This window comes from Pseudochaenichthys georgianus, chromosome 1, assembly GCF_902827115.2.
Source record: "Pseudochaenichthys georgianus chromosome 1, fPseGeo1.2, whole genome shotgun sequence".
Lineage (NCBI taxonomy): Eukaryota > Metazoa > Chordata > Actinopteri > Perciformes > Channichthyidae > Pseudochaenichthys > Pseudochaenichthys georgianus.
In genome coordinates, this window is record NC_047503.1 from 33,790,775 (window position 1) to 33,810,038 (window position 19,264).

General features: G+C 40.0%; 2 protein-coding genes across 2 annotated transcripts; both read left to right on the forward strand.

The window, feature by feature from the left end:
• The first annotated feature begins 508 nt into the window (after positions 1-508).
• On the forward strand, positions 509-6,099 carry arpc1b (actin related protein 2/3 complex, subunit 1B). Its single transcript, XM_034084604.2, has 10 exons — positions 509-684; positions 1,301-1,435; positions 2,238-2,342; positions 2,832-3,054; positions 3,148-3,255; positions 3,597-3,833; positions 3,939-4,014; positions 4,856-5,055; positions 5,459-5,549; positions 5,690-6,099. The coding sequence occupies exons 2-10, from the start codon at positions 1,372-1,374 to the stop codon at positions 5,726-5,728; spliced, it is 1,143 nt and encodes a 380-aa protein (XP_033940495.1). The 5' UTR covers positions 509-684; positions 1,301-1,371; the 3' UTR covers positions 5,729-6,099.
• A 1,099-nt stretch (positions 6,100-7,198) lies between these two features.
• On the forward strand, positions 7,199-18,191 carry LOC117454674 (monocyte to macrophage differentiation factor 2-like). Its single transcript, XM_034093799.2, has 7 exons — positions 7,199-7,684; positions 11,278-11,359; positions 11,770-11,930; positions 12,376-12,450; positions 12,535-12,636; positions 14,308-14,377; positions 14,470-18,191. Exons 1-7 carry the CDS (start codon positions 7,671-7,673, stop codon positions 14,671-14,673), a joined length of 708 nt encoding a protein of 235 aa, XP_033949690.1. The 5' UTR covers positions 7,199-7,670; the 3' UTR covers positions 14,674-18,191.
• Positions 18,192-19,264: the final 1,073 nt, after the last annotated feature.

Genomic DNA, 19,264 nt, shown 5'->3' on the forward strand with positions numbered 1-19,264 from the left:
TAAAGCATGAAAAGTTGAAGTTGGGAACTGCCATGATTAGGGAACTATGTTATAACTCAAAATGCATGAAGAAACAGGAGAAAATATATTCTCGTCAACCTTTTCTCCTGTCCTCTGTTTCCTCCCCCTGTCTGCAGTTTACTTGTCTTCCCTCCCCTTCTACTTGTTCCTCTTTCTTTATGCAGAAGTGACCAAAAAAATCCCTAAATCCCTCCCCCTTCTTTTTCGTGTCTTTCATGCTTTTTTCCCCTTTTCAGTTTCTACTTCCTCCTTTTTGTAGAACATTGTATTGTGTTCATGCCCCTCCCTGTCGTCCTAGTTTCACTGGAACTGAAACTCCTCTTTTCTCTTTCTGCATCAGTTAAAAATGAAAAGTTAGCTTACATTTTTGAACTGTTACACCCATGATCTTTTCTACCTCGATCATAAGCCTGCACAAACTTCCTGTATGTCTACTTCAGAGCTTCACTGTACCCTCCTCCACTTCCCCCTCTGACCTCTCCTCCCTCTTCTGCTCTGCTTCTCTCTTCCTGAGCTCACTCTGTCGTTGGCGTTCGCGTTGACTGGCCAGAGTCCGCGAGCTGAGCACCCTCATCTTTGTTTGATCCGCCCTCTGCCTCTCCCTTCTCTCTCTCTTTCCATCATAGCACCTATTCACCCATTAATCTCGCTCCAGATCTAAGGGTAAGTAGCCTAGAAACTATTTAACAGTTGACTGAGTATGTTTAGACATGTCAGACACACACACACACACACACACCCACACACACACACACACACACACACACACACACACACACACACACAACACACACACACACACACACACACACACACACACTCTGAGTCTAATGCATTTGAAAGGGAAAAGCTAAAAGTATGCAACAGGCACTCAACCCACCCCACACTCAATAAGGAAAATATAAATGTGGGTGTCATTGTGTAGAGGTTGTCTTTGATTAGGGCAAGTAAAGTTGTAACGGCTCTCATGGAGCTGTGTGTATTCATTTCCTGGGTTTGTTTGCTCGCTGTAAAGTGTTTGTTTTGGGGCTGTGTGTTACCCTTGACCTGCATCATTCCTATCATGCCTCTGAGAGTCTGGATTTCATTAACCCAACCTGAGTGAGATAAGTTAAGTGTTGTTATTTTACTTCTCAAAGCACCTTAAATAGTCTGAACCAACTTTGTCTGTATCTTGATGAGTATTTGTGTAGATGTCCCTAATTGTACAACCATGTGTGGGGTTTTCTCCTTACCACTTCTTTTTTTAACAAAAACGTTTTAACTTCTGTTTTTCTAGACTTGACTGTTATCTCCGAGCCACTGGTTCCTCAGACCCCTTTCTGGTTTGTTTCTAACATCTGATTGGCGATGGCGTACCACAGTTTCCTGCTGGAACCAATTAGCTGCCATGCCTGGAACAAAGATCGTACCCGTAAGTCTGCTCGCCGTCTCTGATTGGTCACTGGGGTTTTTATTTCAGTGAGTCTTCTCCTCTCTGAACTGCTCACAGCTTTAATCACAGACATCATGGAACATCTTGCTTCAACTACAGTCTGTGCCAAAGAACAAGAAGTGTAAGAGTCAAAGGGCTGTGATTGGCTCCCCGGTGGGAGAAGGTATTTCCTGTTTCCTGTAACAGTAACGGTGGTGCCTGCTGGCCTTTCTGAGAGGCGCTTGTGCTCTGTTAGCTGCAGGAAACTAATGCCTTATTTGGCTGTTTTGATCAGAGCTTTGGTTTCTGGGCAAAGCGGATGTTACAGACGAATGTGGTCGAGTCATATGCAGATGTAGTTTCACTCTACTTGTGAGCTGCACATTTAAGTTTGCTCAGCTTGCAGGCGGAACACTCGAAAAAGCCAAAAATGCACACTAAAGCACCCACACTGCTGCTCTTGGACAAACACTGCCTCTGACTCATCTGCTGACTAAAACATGTGCTGGGTTTGCTACATTATTGTGTGGGGAAGGTTACAGTTCTCACACATTGTCTATTTAAAGATACCATGTGCCTGTGTGCTGCCTTCAGGCAGATACATATTGTATCTCTCTAGTTTTCTCTTTTCTCATGCATCCTGTCAGCTGTTCGGTGTTCCACTCCACTGATCAGCCTCTCAAACTTCTCTCGTCAATCACTCTCTACTCACACTGATGAATTTCCCTTTACTGTGTAACACTGATTTGCAGAACTTTCTCTGTTGAAGTTCATTGTACTTAAATATATGTTTGTGCTATAGAAATCGCCTTGTGCCCTAACAACCACGAGGTCCACATCTACAAGAAGGATGGGACCCAGTGGAACAGGATCCATGAGCTGAAGGAGCACAATGGGCAGGTGACGGGTGAGACACAATCACAAATACATTTTCCACAAAGAGACGTTCAGATAAACACACCAAACTTTGTAAAATGATTTGATATATGAAAAGCTCAATAAATAAATAAATAACCTTTTCCATGCATAGTGGATTTCCTGTACACGTTTGTTTAAAATTCTAATATATAATTTGGAAAAACAGGGATGCTCAAAAACATTGGTACTTAGGATACAAGAAGCGAATACTGGCTTTTTGCTCCTTTAGCTTAAGCAATATCGCTTTCTTGAGTGAAAGGCGACCAAGTGCCCCAAGATGTATAATCATTGGACTGGATATGTTGTCAGGCCTTTAACCAAAAATGCCTACAGTAAGAGAGAGCAACCGTCTCGTACAACTTGAAACAGATTTAAAGCAAATAAGCATATTTCACACCATTTTGAACTAGTCCTTTAATTATAAATCATAAAACATGCACAGAGATAAGATGACGATAAAAACGTCTTTCTCCTGCAGGTATCGACTGGGCCACAGAGAGTAACCGTATAGTTACTTGCGGAGCAGACCGTAACGCCTACGTGTGGACCCTGAAAGAGGGCACATGGAAGCCCACCCTGGTCATCCTCAGGATCAACCGTGCTGCCCGCTGTGTGAAGTGGTCTCCAAAAGAGAACAAGTTTGCTGTAGGCAGCGGCTCACGCCTGATCTCCATCTGCTACTTCGAGCAGGAAAATGACTGGTGAGGTTTTACAGGATAGCTCATTGCCACTTAGTTGTATGGGAGGCTGCATTTAATTAATATGAACCACATGCTTGTTGTTGTTATTTATAGGTGGGTGTGTAAGCACATCAAGAAGCCTATCCGCTCCACCATCCTCAGCCTGGACTGGCATCCCAACAACGTCCTGCTGGCGGCTGGATGCTGCGACTTCAAATGCAGGTATCAGTGAATCAAATATCTGTCAATACACTTCTGAGGACATTTCAAAGACTACATACCTATATAACGAATAACTCTGGTTGAGCATATATTGATCTCTTATTTATATCATGATATGAGACTTGATATCGTTTAAGATTTTGGATATTGTTATTTAATAAGTGTAATAACTTCTTAGGCATTTAGCTTTTTTTCCCCCTATTGTTTTATTTTTAAGTCTACCTTTCCTGCTCATCCAACTCTTGATTGGAGGCGCAGGCATCCATAGTTTTGTCTTTTTGCCTCCCTTCCTCTTTCTTGAATCGTATGCACACCCTCACCCCTCTTGCCCTCGCCCACAGGGTGTTTTCAGCCTACATCAAAGAGGTGGAGGAGAAGCCCGGCCCCACTCCCTGGGGCAGCAAGATGCCGTTCGGAGAGATGTTGTTTGAGTCTAGCGAGTCTGGAGCAGCCGGTCAGACCGTGGCTGGAGCCGGAGGATGGGTGCACGGTGTGTGTTTCTCACACTCCGGCAACCGTCTGGCCTGGACCTCGCACGACTCCACTGTGTCTGTCGCTGAGGGAGGCAAGACCAGCACGTAAGAGAGGGCGGGGCTACATACCTCTGTGTCTGTCTTTATGAGTGTGTGTCTGTGTGTAATTCTATATTATTCTATTCTCTGACCTTTGTTATGCCTCCACAGGGTGAACAGCCTGAGGTCTGAGACTCTTCCTCTGCTGTGTGTCACCTTCATCACTGAGAACAGCATAGTAGCAGCTGTGAGTATACAGTCAATATCTAATATCTTCTGAAAAAATTCAAATGTTAATCAGTTTTTATTTTTATTTCACTCACATTTAGTTATTTGCCTGACTAACCTATTGTTGAACTGCACCATTTTAAAATATCCATTCAACAAGGGAAATAATGATTTACATTTACTAATACTTTTGGACTTTTTCAAATCATATCCATTGGCAAAGGTCCCTTTTTTTAGAAAATAGTACTTTGAAGCGAGACCACGTCGCTTCATAATGCCCAGTATTGTACTTATCTTTTTATATAAAATAATTGACATGGTTTATCTGTTACATGCTTAAATGTAGTGTTACCGTAACAACATTCTGTGAACAGAGCAGTGATGTCAGTTATACAGCAGCATTATCCAAATGATGATAACTAAGGCTAGCTATCCACCACAAGCTAATGGTCATTCATACCATGTCAAGTAAGTCAGTAGCAAGAGTACCTCTGAGTGTATTGAATTAGGCAAAAATAAAATCCACTTATTGTGATTGCAACGTTTTATTTGTAATAGAATGCATGTTATTTATTTTTCTTTCAAAAGCTACAAAGTGTTGTTTTAAAGTCAACTGTGTCTGAACAGTAGCGACCCCCACTGGTAGTATTACAAAAACACAATCTTACAGATGGGGACACAAATGTATGTGGTCAAAATAATAATAAAAAATGTTTACACTCATTCGCTTTGAGCTTTTTAACTATACCTCTGAAATGACAACCAAAATCACAAGCAATACATCTTGTGTTATACCGTATAGATATTGTATCAAAATAAAACCTCTTCCAGCTCCATCTTCATGTGTTTTTGTTTCCTAGGGCCACGACTGTTACCCGGTGCTGTTTGTCTACGACGAGGCCAAAGCTAGCTTGACTTTTGGTGGCAAACTGGACGTTCCTAAGCAGGCGGCCCAGAAGGGCATCAGTGCAAGGGAACGTTTCCAGAACCTGGACCGTCGGGCCTCGGAGACCCAGAGCACCGAAAAGGACCTGAACACCCTGCACAAGAACAGCATCAGGTGAGGGGGGAAACAAAATGCATGCTTTGACTCTGGAGGGCAGATCAGTCTTCAAAGCTGTTTCAAATTATTTGTGTATTGTGTATAATGAGTCACGGGTAAATAAGATCTGATTATGAGATCTGTGAAGCACAAATAGACATGACTTATGAATGCATTTCACTTCACGGCAAATTATGGCATGATTTTCATCTCATTAACAGTAGGTCAGGGTTAATATAGAATTCTTAATTTGGGAACCCACTCACACATCACTTTTAATTTTCATGCCTGTGTAATAAAATAACAAAATAACATATTTGTCTTTCCACAAGGAGATGTTAAATTATTTGACAGTATGACTCCCTTTTTTATATAAATACACAACACATTATTTCATGACTTGTCTTAAACTATGTTTTAGCCAAATCTCTGTGCTGGAAGGAGGAAGAAACAAGTGCGCCAAGTTCTGCACCACCGGCATGGATGGGGGAATGGGCATCTGGGATGTGAAGGTAACACACACATATATTTTAAAGATCACACATTAATACATTGATGTGGTCAAATGTGTATGTGTGCTTGGTATACCGTTGACATCTTTTCGCAGACAATATAATAATACATGGCTATTGTTTTTGAATATTTTTTTCAGTCGCTGGAGTCTGCAATGAAGGACTTAAAGATAGTCTGAATGAAGTATACGTCACTCCGCCCAAAGTGTATTAGCTTCTGGAGATATGAAGAAAAACTGCTGCCTTATACACAAAGCTTCTTAGCCTTAATTAATCAGGTATTTTTTAATATACAATTGAAACGATCAGACTTGTGTCAAACAGTGTTTGTTATCCCTCTGAAGCTCTTTGCTGAGCTTGTTGAACTCAACATTGTAAGCAGAGGGACTGACCACAGGTCTGCAAGCAGTACTTAATGAGTTAGATTAGTACGATCAGAGAGAGCTCCTCTGAGCTGAATGCTTTAAGCAGGAATTTTATATTAATCACGATGAATATGTGTTAAAGCTTATGCTGGTCATAACATGCATTAAATAAATGATTGCTGTTACAGTGCTCAACAATGCTTGGTTTATTACAGGTGTGTAATAGCTTATAAGCTATTTGGAAATGTGGAGGTTTTAACAACATGAAGAAGTTGAAGTGGACATTCTTCATTATGCAGCAGAGAACAATCTCAAGATTGATTTCTTGCTGCAAAAATTTACATAATTATGGGAGGTTTCAACATCTGCAGTTCGAACAGAGAAAACGCTGCTGATGAGGACGATGTGATTCAGAACTGTTAAAATCTCAGAACAATACAGGATTTAGTAAAAAACTTTAAATCACTTGTATGGGATTGTAAATAGAGCATAACTTCCTAGTAAAAGTCTACATTTGTCAAATACTACTCTACATCTCCAGCTAGTTCTGTTAAAAAAAGGTCTTGTGCAGATGACATCACTATTACATCATTAGGGGTTATGTTTATTTATGTAGCCGAGGGCGTTTTATATGACAGACACACTGTGCTTTAAAAATAAAAAGGCAAACATCATTAGGCAAAGATCATACATGAAAAAAACATACATTATAAGAACATTTAAGATGAGAAGCTATTGCATAAATAAAAAAATACTGTGTAAAATGAGAAGGCATTATCCCTTTTATTATTAAAAAAATAATAATGACAAATAATAACAGTTTAAAATTAGTTACTGTGTCAAACATTTGATTTAAGAATCGCTATAGTTTCCTTAATTGTTGTATTATTATTATATTAACATGTTTAAAGTGTTTTGTTTATGGGTAAAACCTTTTATTTAAGAATCGGTATTATTTCCTTAATTATTATTATTAATATTATTTTTAATAATGTTATTGTTCTTTTTATAAGCATTTTTATTATTATTATTGTTGTTGTAGCGGACTTTAAGGACCTCATGAGCCCTTTCTCTGGTGTTTTACCATCTAAAACTATGGAAACATACAATGTTAATAGTACGTTTTCCAGTTTTTCGTATTTTAATATATAAATTGTTGGTGTCTTATTTTCTCACAATGTATCACCAACTCCGTGCCTGCATCGCCACCTAGCGGCGGCACCATGAATTGAGAGAGCACGGACAAATGGGCAAGCATTTCCTCAGCCCCATGAATCAGTCCGTCAGAAAATGATGTGGCAACCCTCAGTGATGAAAAACCTCCTCACCGAGTCGTGATGAGGTGAACCGGCGGCTGGGGGAGACAGAGAGAGAGCGAGAGACAGAGCGAGAAACACCGAGACACACACACACACACACACACACACAGAGAGAGAGGGAGAGACCACCAACATCTACGCCACCATCGTGCAGGGAAAGCGGCTGTCCCCCTTTAGACACCATCCATCCCCGACACCCACACTTCCGGGAGCCTCTTGAGGCAGCTGGGTCGGGATGCATCCGTCCTCTCGGTGCTGCTGCTTGAGATGAGGACAAGACGACGACGTGTTCCCCGGTGAAACGGCGTTACATCACGTTACATTAGCTTCACGTTACAATCCGAGCACAAGTTATCACACCGCGGCGGATGTTCGGGGTCCAGGCTTTAGCCATATACTGTCTGTCTGCTGTCAACTGTTGCTGATTTCCACTGTAAATGAATCTTATCAGGTAGGTGAGACCTCTTCATCCCGCGGATAGTAGAACATATCAGTAGGAACCGCAGTTGCATTTAAAATAGGCTATGTATCATGATGATGATGATGATGATGATGATGATGATGATGATGGAAGGGTTTGAGAACGATCAGTTAAAACAAATAACATTTACATTTCAACATAGCCTAAATTATATCTGATGGTGTAATAATCGTGTAGCTCAGGGTTTATTATCCTGACGAGCCTCATGGTTAACACACACACACACACACACACACACACACACACACACACACACACACACACACACACACACACACACACACACACACACACACACACACACACCTGCCACTTCCCTCATTCTCCTCATCTTGTGGTCTCTTCTGTGTTTTCCTCTTTCTAATTGCACTCTTATTGAAACACACAACATCCCCTTTTATACTTGGACTTACACTTGAAAGCTCTTGGTCCAGGATATCATGTGTGTTTCTTTAGGAAGAGGTCAAACAGAGTATAGAGGATGATAGGATGCGCATTTCAATTATTTTCATTACCTATTCATGTGCTGATTGCTTGCTCAATTGATTACTTTGTAATATGTGACAAAATAGCACAGAATGTGCATCAGAGGCGCCCAGAGCTCAGGGTGACATCTTTAATTGTCTTGTTTTTCCACCCAGCAGTCCAAACCCCAAATATATTACATTTAAACTGATTTAAATCAGCAATCGGAGAGGTTGGAATATGCATACAGGTGAAACTATTCTTCAGTAATAACAAAGTGTAACAGACCACCCTGATAAGACATTTTAAACTCAAGGGCTTTTGTTCATGTGAAAAACCCCCTTAGGTCATGCTTTAAATCACACATGGAAAACTGCTGTATACAAAGTCTGGGGTCAGTCTGCTGTCATGTATAGACTGAGGCTGTACGGAAATGATCATGATTGATTATATATTTAGCTAAGTTGTCCTGCACAAGTACACAACTTCTATATGTTAACTTCTTTAAGATAACTAGTTTTGACTTTGGGCCTCTGTTATGTTTATGTTAATACAAACCTTCATACTAGAGCTTAATAATAAATTGATGACTCAATAGACAGATGACTTATCCGCAAAGATTATGAAAATTCATAATCATTAAAGCGGTTTAATCAAGAAAAAAGGCAACTACTCTGGTTATTATTATTGTTTTCAAATGTGAACCTCTACAGTTTGTGGTTGTTTTCCACCACTTGAAAATGGCTCAAACGTGTGATAGCCCCCTTTCTGTATTCATTTGGGCCTTTCTGTACTTAACAATGAATTAAATGATTCACAGATTAATCAGTAATGGAAACAATCATATTTACAAATCTCATCTCCAAAGTCCTATATTTATATCACTTTAAGCACACATTGTTAACATTCCTTTTAACACTGTACATATACTTTAAGACAAGTAGCTTGACCATAAAACAGGCTGCAAGATTAATTCATGTTCACCATTAACTGGAAGGAGGTTTCGGTCTTCACGGTTCAGTGAGACAATAAGAGCCTTCCTTCTGTCCGTCCTGCTGTCCAATGAGAAGAGATATCATGACGTCTGTCCACTTAGTGTGTCTCTCTGCCTGGCCTCTGGCCGGATAATTATCAGCCAGCTTGATAAAGTCATTAATGAGCCGGCCTGGCACTGGCACACACGCACGCACACACCAAAGCGCTGGATGCAGGGCTAAGAAGCCTTATATTGTGGGCAAGACAGCATTTCTTTCTGGCCTGGGTCAGTTACTTATGTCAGTAACTCTGAATGAGTGTTGCTCTAAAATAATCTACCTGCGGGACAGGAGCACTTTGTAGAGGAAATAAAAAGAGAAGGGATGTTTGTTCCTATCATTATCATCACATGTGAGGTGCATTTTCTGTTGATACACCCACAGAAGGATCAGGAGTGTTATATATGAGGTTTTAAAAAAAGGTTGGAAACAGTTAACATGTAGGAGGAGAACATCATGTTCTACCGTTTCACGATGTTGCACAACAACACAGAGATATAAAGTGGACACATTTAAAGGGTGATATCATTTCACTCAGACTGAATCGTTTGTGAAATTCTGTGTGGAGAATTTTAACTTACTCCCTGAGGAGACAGCACATAAATGCACATCTTAATGGCAGTATTACAATTGCACTACATGAGGATGCTGATAGGTGTTTAAGCTTCTTCCTTTGGCTGAAACCTCACTGAAAGAATCAATTGATTGTCCTGTGCTTAAATATTCAAACATAAATATATTTTTTTTATTTGAGTGGTATTCCCTTAGGTGGCTGCCGTTTCTCATTTTGAGTCCCAGTAATCTGAAAGTGTGTGTGTGTTGGAAAGAGACACAGACATCGCTAAATCTAGGTCTCTTATGAAATATGGCTCTGCAAGATGCAGCATAAAAATAGGGAGGGGCTGTGGTGTGTGTGTGTGTGGGTGGGTGTGTGTGTGTGTGTGTGTGTGTGTGTGTGTGTGTGTGTGTGTGTGTGTGTGTGTGTGTGTGTGTGTGTGTGTGTGTGTGTGTGTGTGTGTGTGTGTGTGTGTGTGTGTGGTGTGGTGTGTGTGTGTGTGTGTGTGTGTGTGTGTGTGTGTGTGTGTGTGTGTGTGTGTGTGTGTGTGTGTGTGTGTGTGTGTGTGTGTGTGTGTGTTTATGGACATCTTTGTCCATTTGCCTTCCTGCATGTTAATTGAATCATCGTGGAACAATAGAGGAGACATGGTCGTGCAGAAGGAGAGGGAGATGGCAAAGAAAGAGGAAAGAAACAAGGAGTTGTCTAGAGTGGGAGAGAGGGAAACAAGACAATCCCTGCTCTGAGGTTTCCATGACAACAGTGACATCACTGATGGGATGCTACCTCCTGAGCTGTTTATTTGGGTGTTTGTTCAAAGCGACGTGTGTGTGTGTGTGTGTGTGTGTGTGTGTGTGTGTGTGTGTGTGTGTGTGTGTGTGTGTGTGTGTGTGTGTGTGTGTGTGTGTGTGTGTGTGTGTGTGTGTGTGTGTGTGTGTGTGTGTGTGTGTGTGTGTGTGTGTGTGTGTGTGTGTGTGTGTGTGTGTGTGTGTGTGTGTGTGAGTGTGAAAGTCTGTACATGTGAATTGTTTATGAAAGTGATCATCAAGCCAAACCCTCTGTCGGTTCAGTCGGTCCGTGGTTACCCCATCTGTTGCCAGGCAACAGCAGTCATGGCAACAAGTTGAAGCATGATCTAGCGTTGCTAAGCAAAGGGACAGGATGGGGTGAAGTTTTGTGAGCACCACTGACTGATACAAATGGATGCAAATATTAATGATTTTACACGTGGTTTTAGGACATCATGAAGAGACATTATAATCCTTGTGATACTATGAAACACACACATTTTGAACCCTGATTTTATTTATAGTTATATATATTTCATCACACAGTAACAGTAATATGAAAACGATCATATTATTGTTTGCAAAAAGAAAAATATATATCATTTACATATAGTTATACTTTTTGTTTTGTTCATTTAAAAAATGCATATTTTTCTGCTCTGCTAGTATTAAGAGAATGTCACACTCTTACTTAAATCTGTTCATTTTTGATGATTTCAGGTTTATGAACAACCGTGTTCCTCCCAACAAGAGATATCAGCCCACAGATTATGAGCATGCTGCCAACTGTGCCACGCATGCGGTGAATGCAACACACACACACACACACACACACACACACACACACACACACACACACACACACACACACACACACACACTACACACACACACACACACACACACACGTACACACACACACACACACACACACACACACACACACACACACACACACACACACACACACACACACACACACACACACACACACACCCACCAAGTGATCGTTAACCCTCACACAGATAAAATGATACACTCAGAGGAAACAGGAGAAAAATCCGGCACAGTTACATAACAGACAGATGAGAGGCTCCTCCAGATTCTGTTTAAACTACACCTACATCAGGCACTAGTTTTCAGTTCATCCTGCATGTTTATCTGTATATATATCGGTTTCTCGTGTTTAATTGATGTTATGCATTTATTTAGTTATGGATAATCCCCAGCCTGCTGGGCAGCTCACTGTTGCACTTCCAGTCGGAGGACCAATGGGAGCGGCTATCGGCCTGGGTCTATGGGGCGGGGCTCAGCTCCCTCTTCATCATCTCCACCCTGTTCCACACTGTGGCCTGGAAGAAGAGCCATCTACGGTACGCACACACATACAAACACTTGCACACATTTCAACACAATACATGGACCTGATCGTAACATTTTAGATGATATTTATGGTTAAAGGCTACAACAGACATTGCACTCTTTAACCGTTGAGACATACTAGCAACATGTGTATATCCCCACACTGCATATTTGTTTTTGAGATCTAAAACTTGCTGATGCTACACGTATGAACAGTGTGGTGGCTGTGGCTCAGTGGGTAGTGTGCTGGACTTCGAGTCAGGGGATAGCAAGTTGGAGTCCCACTGCAGTCAGCATGTCGTTGTGTCCCTGGGCAAGACACTTCACCCCAAATTGCTCCTGTGGGGACTGTCCACAGTATTGAATGTATGTAAGTCGCTTTGGATAAAAGCGTCTAACAAATGACATGTAATGTGTCACTCAGTTGTCATGACGCTGTGTGGTCTGTTCCCTCAGGTCTGTGGAGCACTGTTTCCACATGTGTGACAGGATGGTGATCTATTTCTTCATTGCTGCCTCCTACGCCCCTTGGTAAACTATCTAACCTGCTATTTGGATATATATGTATTTGTATTCTGTATTTGTAGTTATGTGTTCCTGCTCATTGTCCAACAGGTTGAACCTGCGGGAGCTGGGTCCCTGGGGGTGTCACATGCGCTGGCTGGTCTGGGTCATGGCCTCTTTTGGAACCACCTATGTCTTCTTCTTTCATGAGAGGTCAGTTCATACATTAATTATGTTGGGCAGTCTTTCTTTATATTACTGTAATCAAAACGTAGTCCCATGAAACAAATGAATATCACCTCAAAGGTCCACTCATAGCTTTCCTGAGTGTACAACTGCATCCCATGATCTTCATCAGCAATTAGAGCTGGCTAAGGCTAAAGTCATACTTTTCTACACCAAATGTTTTGTTTGTAGATGGTTAAGCTGTGTGTAAATTAAGCATCAATTCATCTTTGTCTTTAATGAGATATCAAATTGTTTTTCTGAGGTACTCTACTCTATCGAGGTTTTTTGAACATTTAATGAAATGCATTACAATTTATACATATAATGTCAAACTAAAAAGTCTCTAAAACTCTTTAAAAACTCAAATCCCAAAGTCTTGTGGTTCCTCTTTGTTCCTCTATAACAGTGGTTCTCAAATGGGGTACGCGGACCCCTAGGGGTACGTTGGAGTACTGCAGGGGGTACGTGAGATTTATTTTATGTTAATGTGAAAATAATTTAAAAAAGTTTGAGCAGTGTGGGTTTTATATTTACAGAGTTACACATATTTCAAAACGCGAAGTGTAATAACTGCAGTGGCCTTCCTGTCATTGAGAATAGCAAAGTTCCTCAGTGAAGCACAAGCCCATGTTTCTCACTAAATTGTAAGTAGAATTTATTAAAAAGATCAGTTCAATGTAGCATTTAAGTGTTTCTCAGTTACAATGTTGTTGTTTTAATAAATCAGACACTGATGGTACAGCGCCGTACTGTACCTCTTTATATAGGCATTTCTTCCCTAACAAATTGTGTTTGCGCTGATCAGGGGATACTTGGCTGAATTTCTTTTTCAAAGGGGGTACGTTATTGAAAAAAGTTTGAGAATCACTGCTCTATAACATAAAATGCATCATGTTAATGTTCTACAGGGCAGCAATTGAGTCTATTATTCGTTATGGCATCACAACATGGTTTGGTAACTTGTCAGTTAAATCTAAATCACAACTCCAAAGCTTGATAAAAAGGGCTGGAAAAATAATTGGCATGCTTCCACCATCCTCTCTTCAGGAGATATTTGAGGAGATGGTGAGGAAGCAAGGCCGTAAAATCACATGCGACTCCAAACACATCCTGTATAGAGAGTTTGAGTTGCTGCCCTCGAGTATATCTATACTCCAGAAGGTATAGATTACCAAACTGTAAATTGAACAGGTATACGTTTTCCTTTGTTCCGCTGTCAATCAAGCTGCTGAACAGTCAGAAACAATTGTGATTATGCTGTGTTAGGAGTTGTTGGGAGGTGCAATGTTTACAGTGTAGTTTGTGCAATCGAGAAGGTTAAATAGGGGAAGTGCATTATGTGTAAATAGGTATGGACACAATAGGGATATGTGCAATTTGACGGACACTATGCATAGGTGCAATAGGGAAAGTGCAATATTGATTTGTGTATGAATACAATAGGGAAAAGTGCAATATTTGATTATGTATGAATGCAATAGGGAAAGTTCTGTACCTGTATGTTTCTTGTTTGTTTCTTTGCCATGTGATATGTAATCTCTGTTCTGTATCTATGACGGATTGTCCTGAATGTTTTATGTGTATTATCTCGATGCCCAAGACAAATGTCTCCTAAGGGAGACAATAAAGCTCTATCTTATCTTATCTATGTGTCAGGTATAAGATCACGGAGCTCATCTGCTATATGGTGATGGGAGTTTTTCCAGCCCTGGTCATCCTCTCAATGGTGAGCACACTCATTTGCTCTCACCTGGTGTCTTTGAGGTTTTGTCCTTTCTTAATGTCTTTAAACATACACAAAAATCTGCCTCTTTGCAGACGGAGCAGTCTGGTCTGTACGAGCTGCTGGCGGGCGGAGCCTGCTACTGTCTGGGGATGATCTTTTTTAAAAGTGATGGCATCGTCCCATTTGCTCATGCCATTTGGCACCTATTCGTAGCTATGGGAGCTTCCATACACTACTACGCCATCTGGAAGTACCTCTACGCCCAGCCGCCGAATCAGGTCCGGACCTCCAGATGACATCAGCGCTGACCTCACAGGAAGTAGCTCCTGTATTGGAGCAACTTTAAGAGGGTGATACATGCAGTGAACCAATTCAGTGGCTACCTCCTTTGAAAAACAAGTGGGCAAAACATTCTCACCAAAAAGACAGTCAAGCATCACAGGTTTAAACATTAAAGGTGCATTTAGGTTATCCTCATCAACTTGTAAATTAAAGAAACATGTTTAACACATTTCATTACATTACATTGCATTTAGCTGACGCTTTTATCCAAAGCGACTTACAATAAGTACATTCGACCAGGAAGACACAACCTTGAAGAAAACAGAATCATATAAGAACATCAGGTTTCATAGAGCCACACATTTCAAGTGCTACTCAACTGGCTATAGATAAGCCAGTCCTTTATTAGTATATAAGTGCTCTGTTAGCAGTTCTTTGTTAGTCATTCTATCGCTTGGGGTGGAGTCGAAAGAGATGAGTTTTCAGTCTGCGCCGGAAGGTGTGTAAGCTTTCTGCTGTCCTGATGTCAGTGGGGAGCTCATTCCACCATTTTGGAGCCAGGATAGCAAACACGTGGGTTTGCTATCCCTCGCAGCGAGGGTGCAGGACATTAGTTACACATGTAACATAAAAACAACAGAACAACATTAAGGATGACATACAACATAATGTACAGGGTACAGTTTACAAACTCTATTTACACCATGAAGTTGCACTCAGAAATGGCCAGAAATGTTATATAATTGACATAATAATTATTAGGTAAAATGGAGTGTGTGGCAGTATACTAGTGTAATGTTAAATGTAACCACATTACTTGAATTAATCTAGTTGTTAACTGCCTGCAATTATTAACATCACTGATGCGTTGATGAAGACATCTGAATGCACCACGAAGCAATTACCCAGCATACTGTAATTGATCATGGGAGTTGTTCATCAGGTTTTTTTGCCAAATGAAGGGTGCATTCTGAGGAGTCTTTGTATTGAGGCAGCCTTTCAGTCTGTTTTGAGAACTCTGCAGTTCAAAGGAGGCAGCCCGTGAACTGGGACAAAGCTTTTGTTTTTTTTAAAAACCAGTGTACGTTAAATATTAAGTTATTTTTGCAGCAACTTTGGTTTCATTCCAATGATCAGGGGTTGAATTACTATTCTATGTGGTGCATATTCAGATACAGATGCTGAATTGAGGACATTGTCTTATTTTTAAGAGGAGGACAATGTTTACAATGAGCTGACTCGACTATCATAATTAGTTTCTCGACATAATTTCAAGTATCATTAACAGGTTTTGGTTAAATTCACTTTAGGAGGTTGCAACATCAGTCATTTACTATTCCAATTCAGAACCCTAGATAGTAGTGTTACTGTTATATAGTTACTAGTTGTGCTATACACTGCAGTACATTTACTATATGGGTTAACAGCAGTTGCTTCAGTCAGTGATTTACCGTGATTTCTAAATCAACCATGACTGTGGAATTATCTTTTTTTAATGTTGAACATGCATTTATGGTTTTAGTCTTGGTGACTTAAATTGTGTTCTTCTACCTAAACTAAGTTCTACTCATTAGATTTTCAACCATAATAACTGAATTATAATGATTTACTGTTGTTCATTAGGGTTAGTGAGTGAAGATATCATCACTACAATTTATACAGCATATATGTATTAATGACGTACAGTGTATGTTGACTTCATTTATATTTTCTTATTTACTAAAAATATCAGTTGATTATATCCATCATATTGGACTTAATGAATGGGAATGGGACCAATTGATAGAGTTTGTCAAAGCTACACGGTTGAACCTCAGAAAGGAAAACCACTGTCTGACCACACTGCCAAAAGACTTACTGCCATACCCGATAGCACACTACTACCATAAACGTCTCACACTTGAAAGGAAACTGAAGCTATAGTATTGTTGAACAATCTGGCCCAATATTAAGGCATCTCAGGTGTGTGTCTGTGTGTGCTTGTGTGTGTGTGAGAGTGTATGAGTGCGTCTTTGTATGTATCCTATAATATCTGACTCCCATGAATCCAAAGCCTGTAATCGGCTGAGTCTATGTTTACACGTGAACGCATGTACCTTGAACACATCAAAAGTATATTTGACATATATATGTACTCTTAGTGTTAAGCTGTATGTGGTGGCACAACGTATATTAGGCGAGCTTGTAGAGTGTGATAAATGTGGCTAGAGGACCAAAAGGTCACACCGTCTAGTATTCATAGGTGTAAGAGATTTCTTTTTAACTTCTGCTCTTGTTCAACATATTTCTGCTGCTGTCCGTCTCCCAGGATTTGGATCATTTGGGCTTTAAAGCCTGTGAAGCCACATTCAAGGACCACTAAAGCTGCTCCGGTTGTTTGAGCGTTGTCTGCAGAAACGAAAATGATCAAATAGCTTTGAAGCTGCTTTCTTAAGTAATGGCAACACACCATACAGCTTTCTACCTAAGTAGGGCAGAAGTCACAAACGTTTTCTTGAAGCTTTACATAATATTTATAAAATAACCAAACAGGAGAAAAGCTCTAGCCAGATAGACTTTGACATACAACCACTACATAGATGTGTCTTTTAAGATTATAATATAAAACTAAAATAGAACATACATACACTCAAGCTGCACAACCGCTCTAGATTTGCTGTAAAATCTGCAACATCTGCATTTGATTTGCTACAAAATACACTGTGACAAACAATAATGTGTGCAGTAGATATAGAGGGAAAAAACGTTGCAATGTTCTTTCATCAATATAACCATAACATTTTACAGTTACAACTCACCAAACAGCATATACATGCATTATTATACTTTATGGTCTAAAAGGAGAATCGTCTGACAAAAACACAAATATCTCTGCAACACCTTTCCAACAAACACCTTGTTATTATCATTGGTTACTTTATCGTTTATTTAATCATTACGGTAATTTAATGTCTGAACAAATGTATCATCCCTGGGAATTTACGTTCTTCACACTGTGGATATCTCAGTTTGGAATGACACTCTTCAGATAATATTCTCACATTTAAAGTACTTTAAGTATTTGAACTATGTGTTTACGTTAGCCTATGAACAAACACCAAACGATTGAGTGTTTACAGTCTTGGAGTAATCGGGGGTAATGGAGCCTAACACAGCCAGTGTTTTGTGACGGTACAATTAAGTATTTAAGGATTTTACGTGTGTCTGTCTTGTCTTGGTTATGATATCTGTCTCATTCAGACATACAGTGCCCACCTGACTTTGTATAGAGTTTTCTAAACTCTCCATGAAGCCTTCATGGACCCTCTGCACATTGTTTATAGACGCTCTGTGATTGTGGAGCTGCTGACTCTGTTCTCAGTGCTGCTGGTCTTTTCTTTCTGGTCGTACAAGACTATACTAGCTCATATTCTTTCTCTTTAGATATCATATTGGTTTTTCTTCGTGTCTGTGGTGCTTTGTGAAGTGATACGCCTTTATGACGCCAACAATGCTTTTATCTTTTCTATTTCTCTTGTAATAAAAAAGCTTTTTCATGCAGTATATGCCTGGACTCATGAGTTGTATATATTTTATTTACTTACATATTTAAAAGACAACAACCAACAACTCAATACACACAGTAACTCAAAAAACATACTTACGGGCATGAAAGGATATGTTATTGTCTTTATACACTTTGATGTTTCAAATACTGTTATTGTGTAACCTTAAGGGAGAAGGAAAAGTATATAAACATGTCATATGCATAGCCATATACTGACAATGTTTATATTTGTCAGTTTTGATTGGAAAAGCCTGTTTTGTCTTCAGAAGCTGCTGAAGGTAAGACTTTAGCAGTTTGTTGTTAACTATCATAAAATTAAAGCAAATATACAATTAAATGAAGTATCTATTTAGACTGATCTTTGGATCGTTGTATGATATCTGAATGTTTTTGTTTTAACCCGTTTCAGCGTATTTTTAATACACCAAACTTTCAGGTGAGGTGAATGAGGCTGTATTCAAAAACATTTGGGATCACACATCTCAGATGTTAATGTTTTTTTATAAATATGAATAGTCACAATACATTGTTTGTTTGTAGCCTTTATTTAACCAGGTGAAAGCCCCTTGAGATCAAAAGATCTCTTTTTCAAGGGTGACCTGCAGGACATTAGTTACACATGTAACATAAAAACAACAGAACAACAATAAGGATGACATACAACATAATGTACAGGGTACAGTTTACAAACTCTATTTACAGTGACAGGTACCATGAGTATCAAACAGCATGTCACCGAGGCTGTTACATAGGCTACTGCACATAGGCCTTTAGCAAATAAATTGTATTTTAAAACAAACGTATATGACGTTTACTATCATTGCCCTTTTTGGTAAAGCAAATATGGTTAAATATATATTTAAAAAATAAAAAGGTATTTCGTAATTGTATTTAGTTCATGTTTAAGTATTTGGATCTCCATTGGTCCACATGCCTCCATGTTGTACCGCCGGTGTCCGCCAGGGGGCGCCGTCCCCGTGCACTCTTGTGCCAGAGCAGGTGCGCCGAGGTGAGGCGGCTCGGAGGACTCGGGTGTTTCCGGCTGGACTCGGCAGTGA